Source organism: Petromyzon marinus, chromosome 60, assembly GCF_048934315.1.
Source record: "Petromyzon marinus isolate PM22_M1 ecotype Great Lakes invasive population chromosome 60, UKy_Petmar_22M1.pri1.0, whole genome shotgun sequence".
Taxonomy (NCBI): domain Eukaryota; kingdom Metazoa; phylum Chordata; class Hyperoartia; order Petromyzontiformes; family Petromyzontidae; genus Petromyzon; species Petromyzon marinus.
The window spans coordinates 3494561-3513665 of record NC_133726.1 but is presented as its reverse complement, the minus strand read 5'-3'; the positions used below and the strand labels follow the sequence as shown (position 1 = coordinate 3513665).

The window sequence follows — 19105 nt, the reverse complement described above, 5'->3', positions numbered from 1 at the left end:
TGTGTATTTATTAATTACAATACTGTATTGCACAGTAAAATGTAAAGGTAAATTCTTAGCCTACCTATATGAACTGCAATTTAACAGAGTTTTTTCAGGAAACAATCCTATCTGCTATAAAAACTTTTAACATGCAATGAACGTGTCGTATCGTGTTAACCCTAAAATGAAATCGCTAAAGCTACGTATCATACATGCATTGAACGTATCGTAACGTATCATATTGTACTGTACTCACCAAGATTCTGTCCGTCGTCTGGATACTTGCGTTTGCCTGCCGCGCGAAATGTAAAATATTTTACAATTTTTTTGTATCGCCATCGTAAGATCGAAATATCGTAAGTCGGACCATCGTAACTCGGGGATTATCTGTATAGCTCAGTGGGGCTTACCTGGCTAAATAAAGTTGTAGTTTAGCACTGGGGAGACAAAGGCGGCCGGGCGTGATGCTGACCACACCACCACCACCTCCCTTTGCGTCGTAACCGACCTTAATAGGTGCTCGCTAACATCACTTGCTTCACCAGTTTCAAAGCGTGTATGGCGGACACTTAGTCCCTTTGTCTTTCTGTGTGCGTGCGCGTATGTATACACGTGTGGGGAGCGGTGGCGCAGCAGTTAGCGCGCTGTGCTCCGAAGCCGGCGACCCGAGTTTTCCGCTCACGACCAATAACAGTGGCAAATATTTGAATTGGTCCTGGGCCTCGCCTGGGTCGACTCAGCCTTTGAGGAGTGCCTGGTGTGGTGGTGTGTAAACATCATCGCTGGGGAGACAAAGTTAGCAGGTGGTGGTGTTTTCCACACCACCCCCTTGTGTAACCTGCCGGCCTTCATAGGTGCTGCTACTCGCTAACAGCACTTGCCCCAATAGTCTGTTAAGGCTATAAGGGGGGGGGGGGGGGGTTGGATCTTTGTCTTTTTGTGTGTTCTGTGAGTCACTTGTGTGTGTGTGTATATATATCTCTCTCGTGTGCCGTGCGTGCGTCTGTGCCGTGCAGCGAACCCACTGCTGGAGGCGTTTGGCAATGCCAAGACGGTTCGCAACAACAACAGCAGCCGCTTCGGCAAATTTGTGGAGATTCACTTCAACGGCAAGGTGCGGCCTGTCCTCGCACGGCACAGCACGCAGCACAGGACACAGCACACAGCACAGGACACAGCACACAACGCAGGACGGCACGCAGCACAGAGCACGCAGCATGCACTACGCGCACTGTAGCTCACCGCACCGCACGTGCCACACGTGCATACTCAAGCTGTGTGTGGCTGTGCTGCGTGGATCGGCACTGATCATAGCCCTGACTGCCACATGCCCCCTGTCCCCCGTGTCCCCCCTTCCCCCCCCCGTCCCATGTGTCTCCCCTCCCATCTCCCACCACACCGTCTCCCTCCGTCTCCACCAGAACACGGTGGTGGGCGGCTTCGTGTCGCACTACCTGCTGGAGAAGTCTCGCATCTGCATGCAGAGCAAGGACGAGCGCAACTACCACATCTTCTACCGCCTCTGTGCCGGCGCGCCCGAGGACATTAGGCAGACGTTCCACCTGAGCTCCCCTGACGCGTTCCGCGTGAGTAGCGGGGCGGGCGGGCGGGCGGGGTCGAGAGGTCGAGGAAGTGGCCAGCCTCTTAAGCCGAGCGCTCGTTCAGTTCCTCCCATTGTCAAACGCTCCGCCAGCCGCGCTTGAAAGTGCTCGGCCATTGGCTCTTCTGTGTGCGCGTGTGCGGCGTGTCGGTCCGTCCGTCCCATCTGACTGCTCAGGGGAAGGTCACGGTGTCTCTCGTGACGATGACCCAGCGTAAGTGAAATGTCAGTGTAAAGTTTTGCGGCTATCAGGGACTTGGCCCTGTGAACCCCAGGAGCCATTTTAATTTGGTGCGTGCGCGCGCGCTCTTGTGTGCGCGTACCCTTCACGAGCGAACGAGCGAACGAGCGCCCGTGGCAAAGAGGACGCTGGCACTTCCGCAGATTTCTAATCGACGGGCCCAGGCCATAAACAAGTGGACTCTCCGTCTCCCACTGTCTCCGCCTCCTCCCCTCTACCCCTACTAACCACGCTAAACCACGCTACCTGCTGTCCCAAGTCTCACCTGCTTTCGTGTTGTCCTGTCTTTGCGTGTGCGCTGTGTACTCGCTCGTGGCCGCCACCAGGCCAGAGGCCGGCCTGACCACGAGGGCTACGGGGCACTGACCGAAGAGCTCACAACGTTGAGCCTTTTCGGCCACAGCAGTGACATCACACGGCCACGGCGGTGACGTCACATCGCGGTGACGTCACATTGCGGTGACGTCACATTGCGGTGACGTCACATTGCGGTGACGGCACATTGCGGTGACGGCACATTGCGGTGACGTCACATGGCCACGGCAGTGACGTGACACCACGCGCTTACCCGGTGATGACGTTACAACATCTAGATACAGTAGATAAGCCTTTTCGGCCAAAGTGATGGATGTCATCTGGTTTGACCTGGGGGGTCCGTACAGTCTGTTCCCCTGTCACGCATGATGTTTTCATGACGCGAATTGGATGTAACTCGATGATGAATGTATTCAGGAATGCATCTTTTATCACGCGGATGCGAATTGGAATACAACGCGATCGAGCAAACGGAGCTACGTTGCGCGAGTGGGAATATAGCGGTCGTACGGCCGCTTCGGCATAGCATCATCGCACGACAAGACATTGATATGCTGCGGGATGCTTCTAGATGCTACCCACTCGCACCCTCAGTTCAGCCCTGCGTACGCATCTCGCGCGTTATCGCGGACCGCGCGTTGCTCCTCGTACGTTACATCTTATTTATTACAACGCGATATATATTTCTCATAACGCGGCCTTCTTCAGGAACGCGATTGTACTCGTCTTAGTCCGGCCCCCCCACCTCGCCTTTGCGGTCGCGAGCTGAAACTCGCTCCATTCCTGGTCGATCGTAGCCTCGGAGGAACCGCGAGTGAATCCGTGTAACTCTCGCAACGCGGGGGAACGATGCCACCTCCCCCAGCCCCTCTTGCGCGTAAATCATCGGGGGCGCGCGCAGTTCCCAGCTCGCGCGCCCGCAGCGTGTTGGAGTGAGCCGCAAGCGGATTGGAACGCTCGCCGCGGAGAGCCACTTGATCGATGAGTCGTAACGATATTATTGCTCTGTGGTTCGGAGGGCGTGACCGCCTCCACGCTCCCATCTCTACAGCCTGCTCGTAAGAAGCGGTGGGGTGGGGGGGAGGGGTGTCCCCTTTAGAAAGTCGATGCTAATGTTAGGTACAGTTCACTGGTTATTTGTTTAAAGCAAACAAAAAAAATCCCCCGGGGCAAGGTTGCAGTTGCACCATAGGAGTAACTTTTTGTTCATTTAACCCTTATGTAACCCTCCAGTTTTTACGTTTTAAAATCTGTTATCCTAGACTGTGCCTCTAAGCTCTAAGTACTGATTATGAATCAGCGCAGACTCACGCACACGCGCGCCGCTAATAAACCTGCACCTCTTATTAGCACGGTCGGCTACGTAGGGTGCAAAAGAAGTTCAGCGTACAGGTACATAATCCAGGAAAGTCTCACCGAGTCTCAAGACTCAGGAGGCGGTCATGCAGTGGGTTGGTTGGCCAGTTCTCTTATCAAATCGAATCATCATCACGCATGGTATTCGTTCTGTTCTCATAGCTATCACGAAGGGGAGGGCACTGTGTTTCACAGACACTCTGTGCAGGGGTTTCACAGTAGGGGGCGCTGTCGCTACATGCGATCGCAATTTGAATACTGCCAGCCCATTCTGACCGCTTGAGGACAGGGCCAGGGAAGATGCGGCCACTTGCTTCAAAGGTGGGCGAGATGTTAATTGCCTCGCCTAGTATACAGGAGGTTGTGGGTTGGATCTCGACCCTGATGCCTCCTGTATATTTGGAGTTTGCGTGTCTCTCTCCCCGTGGTCACGTGGATTTTTTCACCGGGTCCTCATTTCGAATCAACGTGCATTTAGAACATTTGGCTGCTATCAATGTCCATGTGATGATGATAGCCAGGTCGCTTCTGAAAAAGAGCTACATAGCACAGTGGGCCTTACCTGGTTTAATATAAAACAGTTTTGGTTTAGTAAGTGGAACGTCAGGGAGATAAGCTCAATTTGTGACCGTGGTCAACCACCCAGGTTAGACGATCGCCTCACGTATCACCAAACTCCTGGCCCCGAGAGATTAATTCCCCCGTGGCATCGCCACCACTCACCCTCTCTCACCTGAAGCTGTTGAATGGAACGCTAACCTCGACTTCGAACTACAGCTGCTTTCCCCAGCCACACGAAGAAGAAGGAGCCCATTCCCGTGTCTCAGTTAATCGCACCTCCACGTTATTTATATTCGATTCCAGCCCTTACGTGTTCTCCCGTTGCGACGGTGGGCTTCCTCATCGTTTTGCGCGCACTCAAAGTGTCAGATGCGACCGATTACTTGTGCTTTCGGAAGGGACACACGACCTCTGGTGACCTCTCTGTTAGGCGGAGCCGCCCTGCTGCTGCTGGCTGCTGCCGCGGTGCTTCACTAACAAGGCTGGGCGCTTCCTGCTGCTCGCTCGCTCATACTCACACGGCGGGGGGGGGGGGGGGGGGGGGCTTTCTCAGGCGCTCTGCGTGTCCGGAGCAAGGGTTGGTGGTGGTGGTGGTTGGGGTCATGAGCTGGGGAACAGGGAGAGCGAGCTTCTTGCCTGGTCGCGAGCGTCGACAGGTCTCTCAGGAGGGGAGGGATGATGGCTTGTTTGTTCGGCCGCCGACCGACTCGGTCACGGTTAGTGCCGCTCGCTTCCGCGTTTACTCCAACGCGTAAGCGGCGTGCGGACGCGCAGCCAAGAAGATCTCCCCGGGCAAAAAAAAAAAAAGGCGGAATGGACGGCCCTTCAGTTTGAGCGTTGGCCACCCAAGTAGAATCCATTACGTGGGTGCCCACTGGCGTTAATTAGGAGGAGCAGTTGTTTTTAGTGAACTGGAACGTCGTCTGTCTGTGCTGAATTGGACATTAGGGTACGGACGGTGATGTAGGGAAACGATAAAAAAACGCAAACAAATGTAACCGTAAAAATCCGCAAAAAAAACATCAACAACGAATAACGGCGCGACAAAACGCCCCCGTGGCGAAACACCGTCCATTATCGCTCGCGAGCACTTTAAAGGCGATCGGGAGAAAAACATGTTTTCGCTTCAAATATGCCGCCTCGGCGAATTGCAGGCAGCGGTAAAAATCGGCGTGCAGCGATGGTCGTTTTTAATGACGCAGACAACGGGCCCGCGGTTCAGTCCCGACGCGCAGTGGGCCTCGCTTGATCAGTCGCACCCCCGTGCCAGGCTAGTGAGCAAGGCACACGGACGGGGGACTGATGGGGAACATCGATCAGACCGTTATCCGTCACGCGCGACATAAATTTTTCGTTTTACCGATTAAACAAATCCGTAGTCTGTGGCGGTCGACACCGGGCTCCACGTTGGTTTAGAATAAACGCGCGCTCGGGGTGAGTTTAGGGTTTGACTTTTGTTATTTTTGGGGGGGGGGGGGGGGGGAATTTTCGTGATAATTTAACGTGGCCCTGGGCGTTCTCATGGACATTACGCCCACCGTATTCCGCGTGGCACTATTGTTAGTGGGGGGAGGGGAAACACGGAAGTGTGACGTGGAAGCTGTGACGTCACTTCCTGCGACGGCTGGACTTCGCACTTCCGATTAGCACGGTTTGGCTATGTACGGTGCGAAAGAAGTATGACATGCATACTGACAAAAATATATTTTTTTATTCGGATGATCAAAAATTTTAGGATGTGTTTCCGGCTCCAGCGTCTCTCCCATTGGTGGGGGGGCGGGGGGGGGGGGGGTAGCAATAGAGCTGTCGTGTGGGAATCCAACATTTAAGTAATTCTCCTCAAAGGAGAGAACTGAATCGGGCCGAAGCGACATTTGGTGGTGCAGGGTCCGGCCTGGCACCCGGCTGGCACCGACCTTGCACCAGTCTCGAACGCACGGAAACGAGATCCTACGCAAAGTGACCCCTTCCACAACAAACCTATCATCACGCGCGCATCTCATGTGCTACTCCGCTTGCCCTGGTCCTTCCGTGTTTGTGGCGGTGGTGGTGTGGTCTTCCCCCCCCCCCCCCCGTGGTGTTCGCAGGGCGGTTGCTGGGTGGTGTTGTTCTCGCGTCCCCTGGGCAGTCATCCTAACCCCTCCGAGTCCTAGCGTTTATGGGCCACCGTGGTGGCGTCGCACGCCCCCTCCCCCCCCCACCCTCCGTCCCCCCCCCCCCCTCCGTCATCGCTAGCGCCGAGTGTGCTAAATGTGTATGGCAGAGGGGAGGGAGGGGGGAGTGTGCTCGTGTGGGACGCCTGCTCAATATCCTCGGCGAGCCGGGCGCAGAGGCGAGGTAATGTGGTAGTACGGAGGGTTTGCAGTGAAGGTCCTGCAGTGGAGGTAATGTTGTGAAGGTGATCTGGTGGAGGGTCGCATGGCGGAGGAGGTAAGCTGGTGGAGGGTTGTCTGATGGAGGATTTTGTTGAGTAGATAATCTGGTGGAGAGTCGCATAGTGAAGGTAATATTGTAATGATGGTCTGGTGGAGGGTTGCATGGTGGAGGAGGTAAGCTGGTGGAGGGTTGTCTGGTGTAAGCTTTTGTTGAGTAGATAATCTGGTGGAGAGTCGTTTTGTGGAGATAATATTGTAATGGTGATCTGGTGGAGGGTTGCATGGTGGAGGAAGTAATCTGGTGGAGGGTTGTTTGATGGACGCTTTTGTTGAGATAATATGGTGGAGAGTCGCAGAGTGGAGTTAATATTGTAATGGTGATCTGGTGGAGGGTTGCATGGTGGAGGAAGTAATCCGGTGGAGGGTTGTCTGATGGAGGACTTTTTTGATGAGATAATCTGGTAGAGGGTCATGTAGTGAAGGTAATCTGGTGGAGGGTCGTATAGTGGAGGTAATCTGGTGGAGGGTCGTGTTGAGGAGGTACGTATGTTGAACTTGTTTCGCACCATACATAGCCAACTGTGCTAATCGGAGTTGCGGTAATTTGGCGGAGAGTTGTGAAGTAGAGGCATTCTGGTCGAGGGTCATGTGGATGAGGTAATGTGATGGACGGTTGTGTGGTGGAATCTTTTGTTGGGGAGGTAACCTGGCGGAGGGTTGTGGTGGATGTGTTGAGGCGGACTTTTATGGAAGCCATTTGAAAGTGGTTTTGTGGTGGAGGTGGCTGTGCTGAGGTCGACTCGTTGTGGAACTGGTCTTGTGGTGGAGGTGGGGGGCGTAAGGGAGGAGATCACGCAGGGTTAGCGATGCTACGATTGTGTTGTAGAGATCTGTCGGAGAGATGTGCCTTTGTTCAGGAGATATCCCACGGTGTTTGGCATCCGTGCCTTTCTCTCGTGTGTGTTGCTGCTCTTGCCGAGATGACCCTTCCTTTGTGTTGTTGTTCACTTTCACTGGAACCTGCAGGAGACTCGGAGGGGATGAAGATGTCGCCGACGTTTCGTGCGGTTTTTTTTTTCCTCCTCTGCTCCGATTTAAGTCTCCGTGCTTGTGCGAAGGTCGGCGACGGACGCCCTCGCCCCCCACGCGGGAACGCGCCGATCGTTCTCGCGGCCATCTCGGGCTCGGCTCGCGCATTGACGCGAGCACCGTGGGGACACGATGGCCTGTCGTGTTGAAACCCGTTGCAGTTTTGCTCATTCACCGCATAGCCCGCGATTTTGGCTGTCCGTGAATCGTGTCTGGAAATTTCTGCACGGCTGCTGCGTCGAGAGAGAGAGAGGGAGAAAGAGAAAGAAAGTGATTAGATGAAGTGATGAGAGAGAATGTGATGAGATAAAGCGGTGAGAGATAAAGTGATGAGAGCTAAAGTTATGAGAGAGAAAGCTTATTTATGTATTTATTGAATGGCATTCATTAAAAAGGTAGGCTTTCATAGGCCAATATTATTATTCGCGAAATGTGCTATTCATGAGCATCTCCGGAACGTGCCCCCCGCGAATGACGAGGGAATCCTGTACTTGGTTTAACTCGGTTGGGATTGCGCGTGGCAGCATCGACCCCCACCCCCCTGCAGTGAAAACTCGGCAGGACCCTCCTGAAAATGGTCTTCAGGCTCACACCGATGAACACTCCCGCACCTCTGATGAGCACTCCCACATCTCCGATGAGCACTCCCGCACCTCCGATTATCACTCCCGCACCTCCGACGAACACTCCCACACCTCCGATAAGCACTCCTGCACCTCCGAAAAGCACTCCCGCACCTCCGATAAACACTCCCGCACCTCCGATTACCACTCCCGCACCTCCGACGAACACTCCCGCACCTCCGATAAGCACTCCCGCATCTCCGCGACGCCGCCGGGCGTAACCACGGCGACGCTCCCGGGCGTAACCGTGGCGACGCCGTCGGACGTAACCACGGTGCCGGGTGTAGCCCACGGCGACGCTCCCGGGCGTAACCGCGGCGACATCGCCGGGTGCAGCCGCGGCGACGGTGCCGGGTGTAACTGCGGTGCGCGTGTGTTTTGCCGAGCAGTACCTGAACCGAGGCTGCACCAGCTACTTCTCCTGCAAGGACACGGACGGGAAAATCCCCCAGAACCGCAAGAGCGCCCAGGTACGCGTCCCCTCTTCCGCCACTCAGCCAACCGCTAAACCACACTGCTGTCATCTCTCTATCCTTTGTATAATTAGCGCTGTTGCCGTTTAAAAAAATATATATTCATCTGTTATTCTGGTCGAGTCTATGTACAATTAACTCATGCATGATTGAGTCTGAGTCTATGTATGAGTTTAATTGATCGTATGATTGTTTAATCCGTCTACCCGTGCGACTCCCTGTGTAATTTTCCGCTATTGCCGACGGCCACGTCTGGGCTGGACACCGGTGAGAAAAGATCTGCATAGGTCATCGGGCCCTTCCTGCACAAACCGAATGTTTGTGTCTAAAAATGCCTCTGCCTGCCCCGAGTGGACAAACACAGTGGACAAACACAGAGCGTAGTCTCAAGCACAGCTTAGCTCTTCAGCTTTTGTTTGTTATCGTTTGTTGTGTGAATGGTTGACACTGTTTTGTCTGTTTTGTCTTGTGCCATATTAGCGAGATGTTAACTACCTCGCTTGGTATATAGGAGGTTGTGGGTTCGCGCCCGACCCTAACGCCTGCTGTATATTTGTAGTTTGCATGTCTTTCCCCATGGGTTGCGTGGATTTTTCTCCAGGTGTTCCAGTTTTCCCTCCACATTTAGAATGGACATGCATTTAGACTGCTATAAATTTCCACATGATGATAAGCCACTTCGTTGTGCTATCATTTGTAGAAAGGTCACTTCTGAAAAAGGGCTACATAGTTCAGTGGGCCTTACCTGGTAAAATTAAATTACCAGTTATTTTCCATTCTTTCTGGCCCCTCTAGATGTACTGCATGGGAGGCACGGTACAAATAAAAAGTGATGACGACGACGACGATGATGATGATTGACTATTTCACCATGGCTATCATCGTCGGCACGGCTTAATTTTCTCACTCGGTATTTTCGGGGGGTGCCGTTGGCGGACTGGGGAAGGATTCGTGACTCGTAGTCGCGGGCAAAGTGAGATGCACCGCACCGGACGTGGTGTGCCGAGTGCAGAAATATGGTGACGCTCGCGCCTCGCAGCAAGAATCTACTGAGTTCGATTTCTGTCTCGAGCGCCTTTCTCTGTGTGGAGTTTGTTTACGTTTCCTCTCTCTCACTCCCCCGCTGTTCTACATTGGGTTTATCCGGGCTCTCCGGAGTCCTCCTCCTCCCATTGCTAAAAAAAAAAACCGTACAATGTAACCGGTGTTGACCAAACAACGTCGCAGTGCTGTACGTACATGTACGTGCGTTTAACTTATTTCGCAACGTACTTAGCCACCCGTGCTAATCGGAGGTGCGGGGGAAGGACAACAAACGAAACACAAAAAAGTCCTTCCTTGTGGAGAGATACGTAGATGACACGTTTGTCATATGTCCACATGGCCTACCAGCTCTGAACCAATTCTTCAACCACATCAATTCCATACACCCAGCAATCAAATTCACCATGGAGGTGGAAATGGATGGCAAGTTACCATTCTTGGATGTTGTCATCGAAAAGAGACCAGATGGCTCATTGGGACACTTTCTACAGGAAAGCCACCCACACGGATGCCTATCTAAAACATGACTCCCACCACCATCCAGCCCAGAAGAATTCCCTCACCAAAACTCTACACCATAGGGCTCATTGCATTTCCGACCACCACCTAGCCAGTGAACTGGAGCACGTACACTAAGCCCTCAAGATGAATGGATATTCAGACTACACAATCTGTAAAGCTATCACCCCAACTGTTGGGAGAGAACCACCTGAGGACTCAATCAAAACCATCACCTTGCCATACATAGCAGGGGTTACCAAAAATATTTCCAAAATCATGAGCAAACACAAGATCCAGGTTCGATTCAACACAGTACATAAAATTCGTGATTTGATCCCATCTGTGAAGGATGTGATCCCTGACATGCAATACCCCGGTGTCTACAAACTAAGCTATGGCTGCGGTCGCAGTTACATTGGGGAAACTAAGCGACATGTCTCGGACCGTGTTCGTGAACACAAGGCAGATCTGAAACACGGTAGGACCAATTCCTCGGCCGTGGCTAATCATTGTTTTAATGGTGTGGGCACACACGAAATAGATTTTTCCAAGACGAAGGTACTCTGCAAACCTACTTGCTAATCAACAAAGATTTGTTCATGAAGCCATCCAGACATATGAACACAGACAAAACTTCAACCGAGAAGATGGGTACAAACTGAGCGATCATTGGAAGGACGTTATTAACAAGTTTAAGTCATAACTGGCTGTGATGTTTCCATCCTACCTGCCGATGTTAGCAGTTATTTCCGACTCTCTGAAGTTGCATTCCTCGATGTGGCGGTGGCTACATTGACACGCTAATCTCTCACGATACAATGGCCAGCCCACTTACCATTGGGCTGCACCCATCTCAGGCCTATGTAACACCCTGTTGCTTCAGCAGCTTTCTTGCTATATTATTTCACCTGAGGACGATTGCTTGTGTTGCGATCGAAACGTCGTGATTTTTTCTTATTTTTCTATCTACGTGACTTTACCGAAATACCCAAAGAGTACAGAAAAGCAGTTGTAAGAGTTTTCAATGTAATACAGTGGTGTAGTGTATATTAGTGGTGTGCAGTGTAGTGTATAGTAGTGATGTATAGAGTAGTGTATAGTGTACTGTATAGTAGTGTAGTATGTAGTCTATCGTCGTGCGTATGTATGTTGAATTTTTTTCGCATTGTACGTAGCCAACCGTGCTCATTGGAGGTGTGGGGGGAAGGACAACAAACTAAAAACACAACTACAAGCAGTTCTGAAGAAATTAGTTTGTATAGTGGTGTAGTGTAGTTTAAGGTAGTGAAGTATAGAGTAGTGTATAGTGCAGTGCATAGTAGTGTAGTATGTAGTGTATAGTAATGTATTTATATATGTATGTTGAACTTATTTCGCACAGTACGTAGCCAACCGTGCTAATCGGAGGTGCGGGAACAATTGGCTGCAAACTTTTCTCCACCTGGGATCGCACAAGCAGCAGCAGTAGTAACGTCGCCTCCCCCCCCCTGGCAGGACCCTCCTGAACGAGAGTCCTGAGACTCGGTGTGAGGCCTTGCTGGCTAAACGAGCGCCGTTCTGTTACCGGGTTTACACAAAGAGTTTGGAGATGCAGCTGGGTTTTCTCGAGTCCAAATGTGCCCTCTGGTTTATCCAACTGCATTCACAAATGTGATTTGTGTAACTTTTATCCTGCTTTTTGAGTTAAGTCTGCTTCCCTTGTGCCCTCCGATTAGCACGGTTGCGAAAGAAGTTCAACAAACATATGTACAATCTTGATTTGAAGCTTTTGTGACTGCAGGAATCCACCTGATGATGGACGCTTGTGTTGCGCCCGAAACGTCGAGATTTATTTTATTTTATACCTACGTGACTTTACCGAAATAACCAATGAGTATAAACATACGTACATTACCCACGTATCGAAAGTGACATTTTAATGCAATGTTATTTAGGGGACCGTGTGTCGTTGTCTTGGTGTGGTCTGGGGCTGTTCTCGCTGTTGTTTTGCTGCCTTGCCCAAGCTTTGGAATTGGTCTCCTTATGCAATTTTAACTTTATCTGCGTTACGTATTTATTTTTAGTGACTTGCTTCCCTTTCCTCTACTTGGCACTCCGGTCGTTTATGGCCGTGCCTATTTGACCCGCCCCGACTGGACACATCCGTGAAAAAAGAGCTTCATAGCCCCGTCGGATTATCCCCAGGATAAAAAAAAGTTTTAGCAAACGGAACTGCAATGCTTTGGGCGGTGTGCGTTAAGTTCCTTGCCGTGATGAAATCAACGCGTGCGAAGAACATTGAGCGGCGGTGACAGTAGCGCGGCCGTTGAGGAGAACCACTTTTTAATCGGCGGCTGACCTCCTGCAAAGGTCGCGCGCGGTTCAGAAACGCCTGCGGTAGTTTGCAGATTACTGCAACAAAGCTCAAGAGAGCGCGAAGAAGAAGATGCACGGAGTGAGGATGATGCGCACGCGCTTGGAATTACCAGCCGCGCGTAACCGACACGTTCCGGGCCTTCTGTTCCAAATTGGGATTTATGACTGAGCGAGAGTGCGGGGCGGCGGTGGGGGGGGGGGGCTAGAAAAAAAAATATCCGGGATTAATCTCGCTCCAGGGCACGTATTTTTTTGAGAGGAAAATTGGAATGTCAGGGTGGGTGTGATTCACCTGTTCCCGCGACAATAAGTCCGTGGGGGGTGGTGGGGGGGGCGGGGGCGAGCACGTCTGTGCTGAGAGGAGCACGCCGGTTTGACCGTCACGTCCAAACGAGTCACTCCGAATAAATAATAGCCCGTGATGGGGAGCCCGTTATCGGCCGATTACTCGGCACTGCCCCTCCCCCCCCAAGGTTTTGCCGGGCAGATAATTCCGACGAAAATTCCACTCCAGCGATTCACGTCGCGTCCCCCGCTGATGTATTGTCGTCGGATGGCGTTTCTTTTTGACGACGCTGAACGTCTTACGGTGTTCTGAGCGTTCGGATGTCCCCTGCTAAATCCTTCATGCCGGCGGCGTTACGTACGTACCTTTATATTGTACGTGCGTACGTTGAATTTATTTCGCGCCGCACGTAGCCGGCTAATCGGAGGTGCCGGGGGCGAAGGACAACAAACTGAACACAAAAAAGACATTCTGAAGAAATGCGTTTTCATTCTAGAAATTCGTTTTCATACTCTTTGGTTCTTTCGGTAAAGTCACGTAGGTAGAAATAAACATAAAAAATATACAAAAAATCGTAAATAGCGATTTCTTTAATTTCTACCTACGTGACTTTACCGAAAGAGCCAAAGAGTATGGATTCCTGCAGTCATGAAAGCTTCAAATCAAAATTTAGTATGCGGTGGTGGTGTTGGCTGTGGTAGTGATATGGCGGTGGTGGCCTGGTGTTGGTAGTGGTGGTGTGGGTGTGTGTGTGTGTTTGGGACCTATTTCGAACCGCACGTAGCCAACCGCGCTAATCGGAAGTGCGGGGATAAGGACGACAAACTGAAGACAAAAATCAGTCATCAAGAAATGAGTTGAAGATCCTGAAGGATACGGGCCGACGGTGTGGCCTGTTGGCCTGCATTGAGCAGCACAGTTCAATACAATTTTGGGGTTAATATCGCGGTTCCGTGTGACCGTTTGTCACAGGGAAACAGTGAGCACATTTACTTTTATGAGGGCATAAGTGGTCTCGATGTGAATCTATGGGTTCTTATCGGTCTCTGTATGAAGACTGAGACTTTTGTGAGCGGGTCTCAGTGCGTGTCAGTGCAACGCAATGTGGATTTATTTATTGAGCATCTAAATGCTCCTCAAGACGCCTCGCGGCAGGAAGCGCCTGGATTTGATTCCTGTATCGGGCGCCTTTCTGTTTGTATGTGCTCTCGCTCTCTATCTCTCTCTCTCTCTCGCTTTCTCTCCCCCTGTTCTGCAATGGGTTATCTCTGGGTTCCCACCTCCCACGGCCAAAGACAACCGCGTAACAATGTAACTGGTGTTGGCCCAAAACATCCCAGTGCTGAAAAAAATCTACCTACCAATTCCTCAACAGGGATCCATCGCACAGAGTAGCAGCAGCAGCAGCATCACGCCCACCCAGAACTGCGACACAAAAATATTGTCAGGAACCCTCTAGAGAATCCCGTGTGGCTTTCCTGCGTAAACAAGTGTCATAAATGATGAGTGAACTTTGGGGCGAGTGTGTGTGTGTGTTTGTGCATTGTCGTGTCTTGTTTATTATCTACTTGTCGGTGTTGGCGCCCGCAGAACCCTTCCTATTCATGAACGTTCGCATCGGCGCTGGCGGTATGGTGAGCGCAACGTATTCCAACTACGACTAAACTTTTTTTTTAATTATTTTACCAGCTAAGGCCCACTGAGCTATACCGTTCTTTTTTTTTATCAGAAGCGACCTGGCCACAGGTGATAGCGCAACGAAGTGGCTTTTCATCACGTGGAAGTTTATTGCAGCCAAATACTCTACATGGATGTTTCTACAGTGATGAAAAATTAGAATAGATTTCACCCTTTCTGGCAAAAAAACATTCGGATACTGGCAAACAGGTCCCATAGATAAGTTTCCACAACTTGTTCCATTCCCGGTTGGTAATTGGAATCGGTCGCACGGGTGGTAAATATGAGGGAGGAGTTTGGGGCCGATTAAACCAATTGGGACTAATTCCCCAGCACAGCTATGAATTGGTACAGCTGCTATGAATTGGTACAGCTGGGACATCCTCGGACAGATAGTGCAAGATGGCCATGTGACGGCGGCATCTGCGCTACGGCCCGCAGGTTGTCCACACCACGGTGGCTAGGAGATGTTAACTACCTCGCCTGCTATACACGAGGTCGTGGGTTCGATCCCGACCCTGATGCCTGCTGTATATTTGGAGTTTGCGTGTCTCTCTCTTTCTTATCATCATCACGGTGGCTAGGAGATGTTAACTACCTCGCCTGGTATACACGAGGTCGTGGGTTCGATCCCGACCCTGATGTCTGCTGCTGTATATTTGGAGTTTGCGTGTCTCTCTCTTTCTCATCATCATCACGGTGGCTAGGAGATTTTAACTAATTCGCCTGGTATACAGGAGGTCGTGGGTTCGATCCCGACCCTGATGCCTGCTGTATATTTGGAGTTTGCGTGTCTCTCTCTTTCTCATCGTCATCATGGTGGCTAGGAGATTTTAACTAATTCGCCTGGTATACAGGAGGTCGTGGGTTCGATCCTGACCCTGATGCCTGCTGTATATTTGGAGTTTATTTGTGTGTCTCTCTCTCTCTCATCATCATCACGGTGGCTAGGAGATTTTAACTAATTCGCCTGGTATGCAGGAGGTCGTGGGTTCGATCCTGACCCTGATGCCTGCTGCTGTATATTTGGAGTTTATGTGTGTCTCTCTCTCTCTCATCATCATCATCACGGTGGCTAGGAGATGTTAACTACCTCGACTGGTATACACGAGGTCGTGGGTTCGATCCTGACCCTGATAGCTGCTGTATATTTGGAGTTTGTGTGTCTCTCTCCCCGTGGTCGCGTGGATTTTTCTAGGGGTCCTCCGGTTTTTCCCCCTCCACATTTATAATCAACATCACATGTTGATAGTATTTAGCTGCTATACATTTCCACGTCGTTGGCCTATCATCACGTGTGGCCTAGTCACTTTTGAAAACGAGCTTATACAGCTCAGTGGGCCTTACCTGGTGAAATAAAAAGTTTAGTTTATAGTTTAGTCTTTGGAGATCGTATTTGGTCTGCACTCACTCGCTCACTGGCCCATCTAGATGTACTGCACACTGAATCTGTCGGTCCTGTGCCCTCCGCACGCGCGCTCTAAGGAGGCGGAGGTGAGCCCCCCCCCCTGCCCCCCCCCCCCCCGTGCGACCCGGTTCGGTAAAATGCCACGACGAGCCGGGCCGACGTCACAGTTTCACACAGCGAGCGTCCCCACGCCAGCTCGGGGCTGAGCCCGATAGGTTTAGGGGTAAAACGATCGTCGCAGTCGCCGTCCGTGCGCGGAGACCGCCCCCCCTTCCCCCCCCCCCGCCCCCCCTACCCCCCCCCCCACTGCACCCCCTCACCCCCACTTTACTGCGCCACGGTGGGGAGATGTTGACTGCCTCGCCTGGTATACAGGAGGCCGTGGCTTTGATACCCGACCCTGACGCCTGCTGCTGTATATTTGGAGTGTGCGTGTCCATCTCCCCGTGGTCGCGTGGATTTTTCTCCGGGTCCTCCGGTTTTAGTAACACGCGTTTTTTTCCGCATGATGATGAGCCACTTTTTTCAAATTTTCTTGCTGTGGTTTTCACACCTGATGACGATTGCTTGTGTTGCAGTCGAAACGTCGTGAGAATTTAATTGTTTTGTATGTTTATTATTTCATTGTTTCCCTTCTACGTGGTGACTTTACCGAAAGATCCAAGAATAAGATGAGCAACCTCGTTGAGCTATCGCTTGCGATAGCCAGGTCGCTTCTGAAAAAGAGCTACATGGCTTAGTGGTAAAATAAAAAAAATTGTTTATATTTCCTACAGTTTATATTGCCGCACTGCCTATCTACCGACCACCACGGAGTTGGTTCCCGTGGCCGCCCCCAACCAGTTTGACGGCAACCGACGTTTGGCCACTCGCGGTTCGGGGCACGCGTTGCGGTGTCTGTAAGGATCGACGTCAAATGGTTAAATCCACGCGTCATTTGATACCCAAGCTAATCGCGCCAGATAGACACCGGCGAACTCTGACCTCCGCTATAAATCATCGGAGTGATTGTTATTAAATGTAGGCAGAAATCGCGCACCTTCGCGTGGATGATGCCGTCAACGAAGCGGTATTTTAGGAGATGCGGTGTTGGGGGGGGGGGGGGGGTGGCAACACGCTTAAATATCCGGTGGCGTTGGGACGATGGCAGCGGGCTCGCGGTGTGAAACTCCGACGTTGGCCGCTGAGCTCCATCCGCGTGCTGTGGTGTGGTGGTGCGGTGACCTCCCCCATCCCCCCCCCCGACACTTTTACCTTTCCCCGTGAGGCTGCGTTGCTTCACGTCCCCCGCGTTCTCCCGTCCGACCTGCTGTCACGCTGCGGAGGGTTAAGTCGGGCCAATGATCGGCTCCGAGCCCGTGCCTCTTGTCCCGCGCCCGGCTGCACGGGGGGGTGGGGGGGGGGGAGGGGCAGCGGGCGGCCGTCCCGGTCGCCTCGCGCCGCCCTGCTGTGGAGTGCGTTTGCTCACGGTTGTGCTTTGCGGTGCTGTGCAGCGACGGCGTCGAAGGACAAAGATTCCCTCCCCGCATAGCCTCAACGGACTCGCCAGGCCTGTGGGGGGAACTTACGGGCGAGGGGGGGGTGGTAGTGGCAGGGGGAGGTGAGAGGGTGGACGATTGAGTAGGAGGGGCAGGGTCGCTGCGACAGCGATTCTGTCACTTTTGGGGGTTTCCCAAATGGCGGAATTCGTCAGAGCGAACGGTGACTTTTCTCTCGAAGGAGTTGACAGCACTGGGCGGGGGGGGGGGTGGCCTGAGCCTACGGAGCCGCGTGTCTCCTGAAGTTCTGCGGCAAGTGACGAGCCCCCGGGGTCTGGGGGCTTTCCCGACAGCCGCGCAATCCTAGCGGCGGTCGCTTGGCACGCAGCTGCATCGTGCGTGTGCCGATCGGCGCCGCGCTGACTGCGGCGGTTTGTGATGGCGGTGCCCCCCCTCTCTCGCCCCCTCCCACCGGGCAGCACCTGCGTCAGGGCGGCGCGCTCAAGGACCCCATGCTGGACGACGTGCGGGACTACGCGCGCATGTGCCAGGCCATGGAGAAGATCGGCCTGAACCGCGACGAGAAGCTCAACCTCTTCCGAGTCGTCGCCGGGGTGCTGCACCTGGGCAACGTCGACTTCCAGGAGGCTGGCTCCACCTCGGGTGAGAAGCCCACGGCGGGAAGAGAGGGACGAAGGGAAGGGAAGGAAGGAGACCCCCGTGTGTGTGTGTGTGTGTGCACGTCCGTGTGTGTGTGTGCACGTCCGTGTGTGTGTGTACGTGCGTGCGCGTGTATAATTGTTAGCGAGCTGCGCTACGAACCCGGTGACCCGAGTTCGATTCCCGCTCATGGCCAACGTCTGAACCGGTCCTGGGCTACCCCTAGATCGACTCGGCCTTGAGCGAGGACATGGTGCGGGGCTTAAAAACATCGCCACTGGAAAGACAAAGGCGGCTGGGCGTGGTGCTGGCCACCCACCCCCCCTCGTGTGCCGTTCTGGCCTTCGTAGGCGCTACTCACTAACGACACTCGCCCCAACCACGGTGGCAAGATGTTAACTACCTCGCCTGGTAACGTGAGTGCATAGGTTTGATTCCAATTCCGACATCTGTATATTTGGAGTTTGCATGTCTCTCTCTCCCCATGGTCACGTGGATTTTTCTCTGGTCCTCCGGTTTTTCCCTCCACATTTAAAAAATCAACATCACGGCGTTTTAGAGTGATTTGGCTGCTGCTGTAAATGTGCACGTGATGACGATAAGGCCACTTTTGTTGAGCTGTCATTACGCGTGGCGGCCAGGTCGCTTCTGAAAGAAGGCTGCGTAGTAGCTCAGCCAGGCGCTTAGCTGGTAAAATAATAAAAAAAAACAGTTTATATTTCCTCTCGTTTATATTGCCGCACTGCCCACCTGCTGGCCTCCACAGAGTTTGTTCCCACGGCCGCCTCCATCAACCTGGCGTGAGCGGTGGCATCGCCCGGCCAAGCACCGCGCAGCTTCAAATCCGCTCGGCTTCTCCGGAGGCCTGACGCCTTTGTGACGATTTGGTCGACGGCGTCCGAAGTTTGACAACCCGCGGCTCAAACCCTTCTTAACCACGCGGGACCCGACCTCGCTATGAATCGGCGTCCTGATTTTTAAGCGTCGGCAAAAAATGGCTTCAACAAGCGCGCACTTTGGCGCGGATGATAGCCCCGGTCGCTTCTGAAAAAGAGCTACATAGCTCAGTGGGGCCTTACCT

The 19105-nt window shown here is 52.6% G+C and overlaps 1 protein-coding gene across 2 annotated transcripts in view; it reads left to right on the top strand.

Moving 5' to 3' along the window:
• The window catches only part of MYO6 (myosin VI), a 132846-nt gene that overhangs the window by 66675 nt on the left and 47066 nt on the right, over positions 1-19105 (top strand). For both annotated transcript variants that reach the window (XM_032976712.2, XM_076053266.1), the window contains exons 8-11: positions 999-1096; positions 1404-1568; positions 8532-8612; positions 17844-18027. In XM_032976712.2, the coding sequence (XP_032832603.2) occupies positions 999-1096; positions 1404-1568; positions 8532-8612; positions 17844-18027 (528 nt within the window). The remainder of the gene's footprint in view (positions 1-998; positions 1097-1403; positions 1569-8531; positions 8613-17843; positions 18028-19105) is intronic.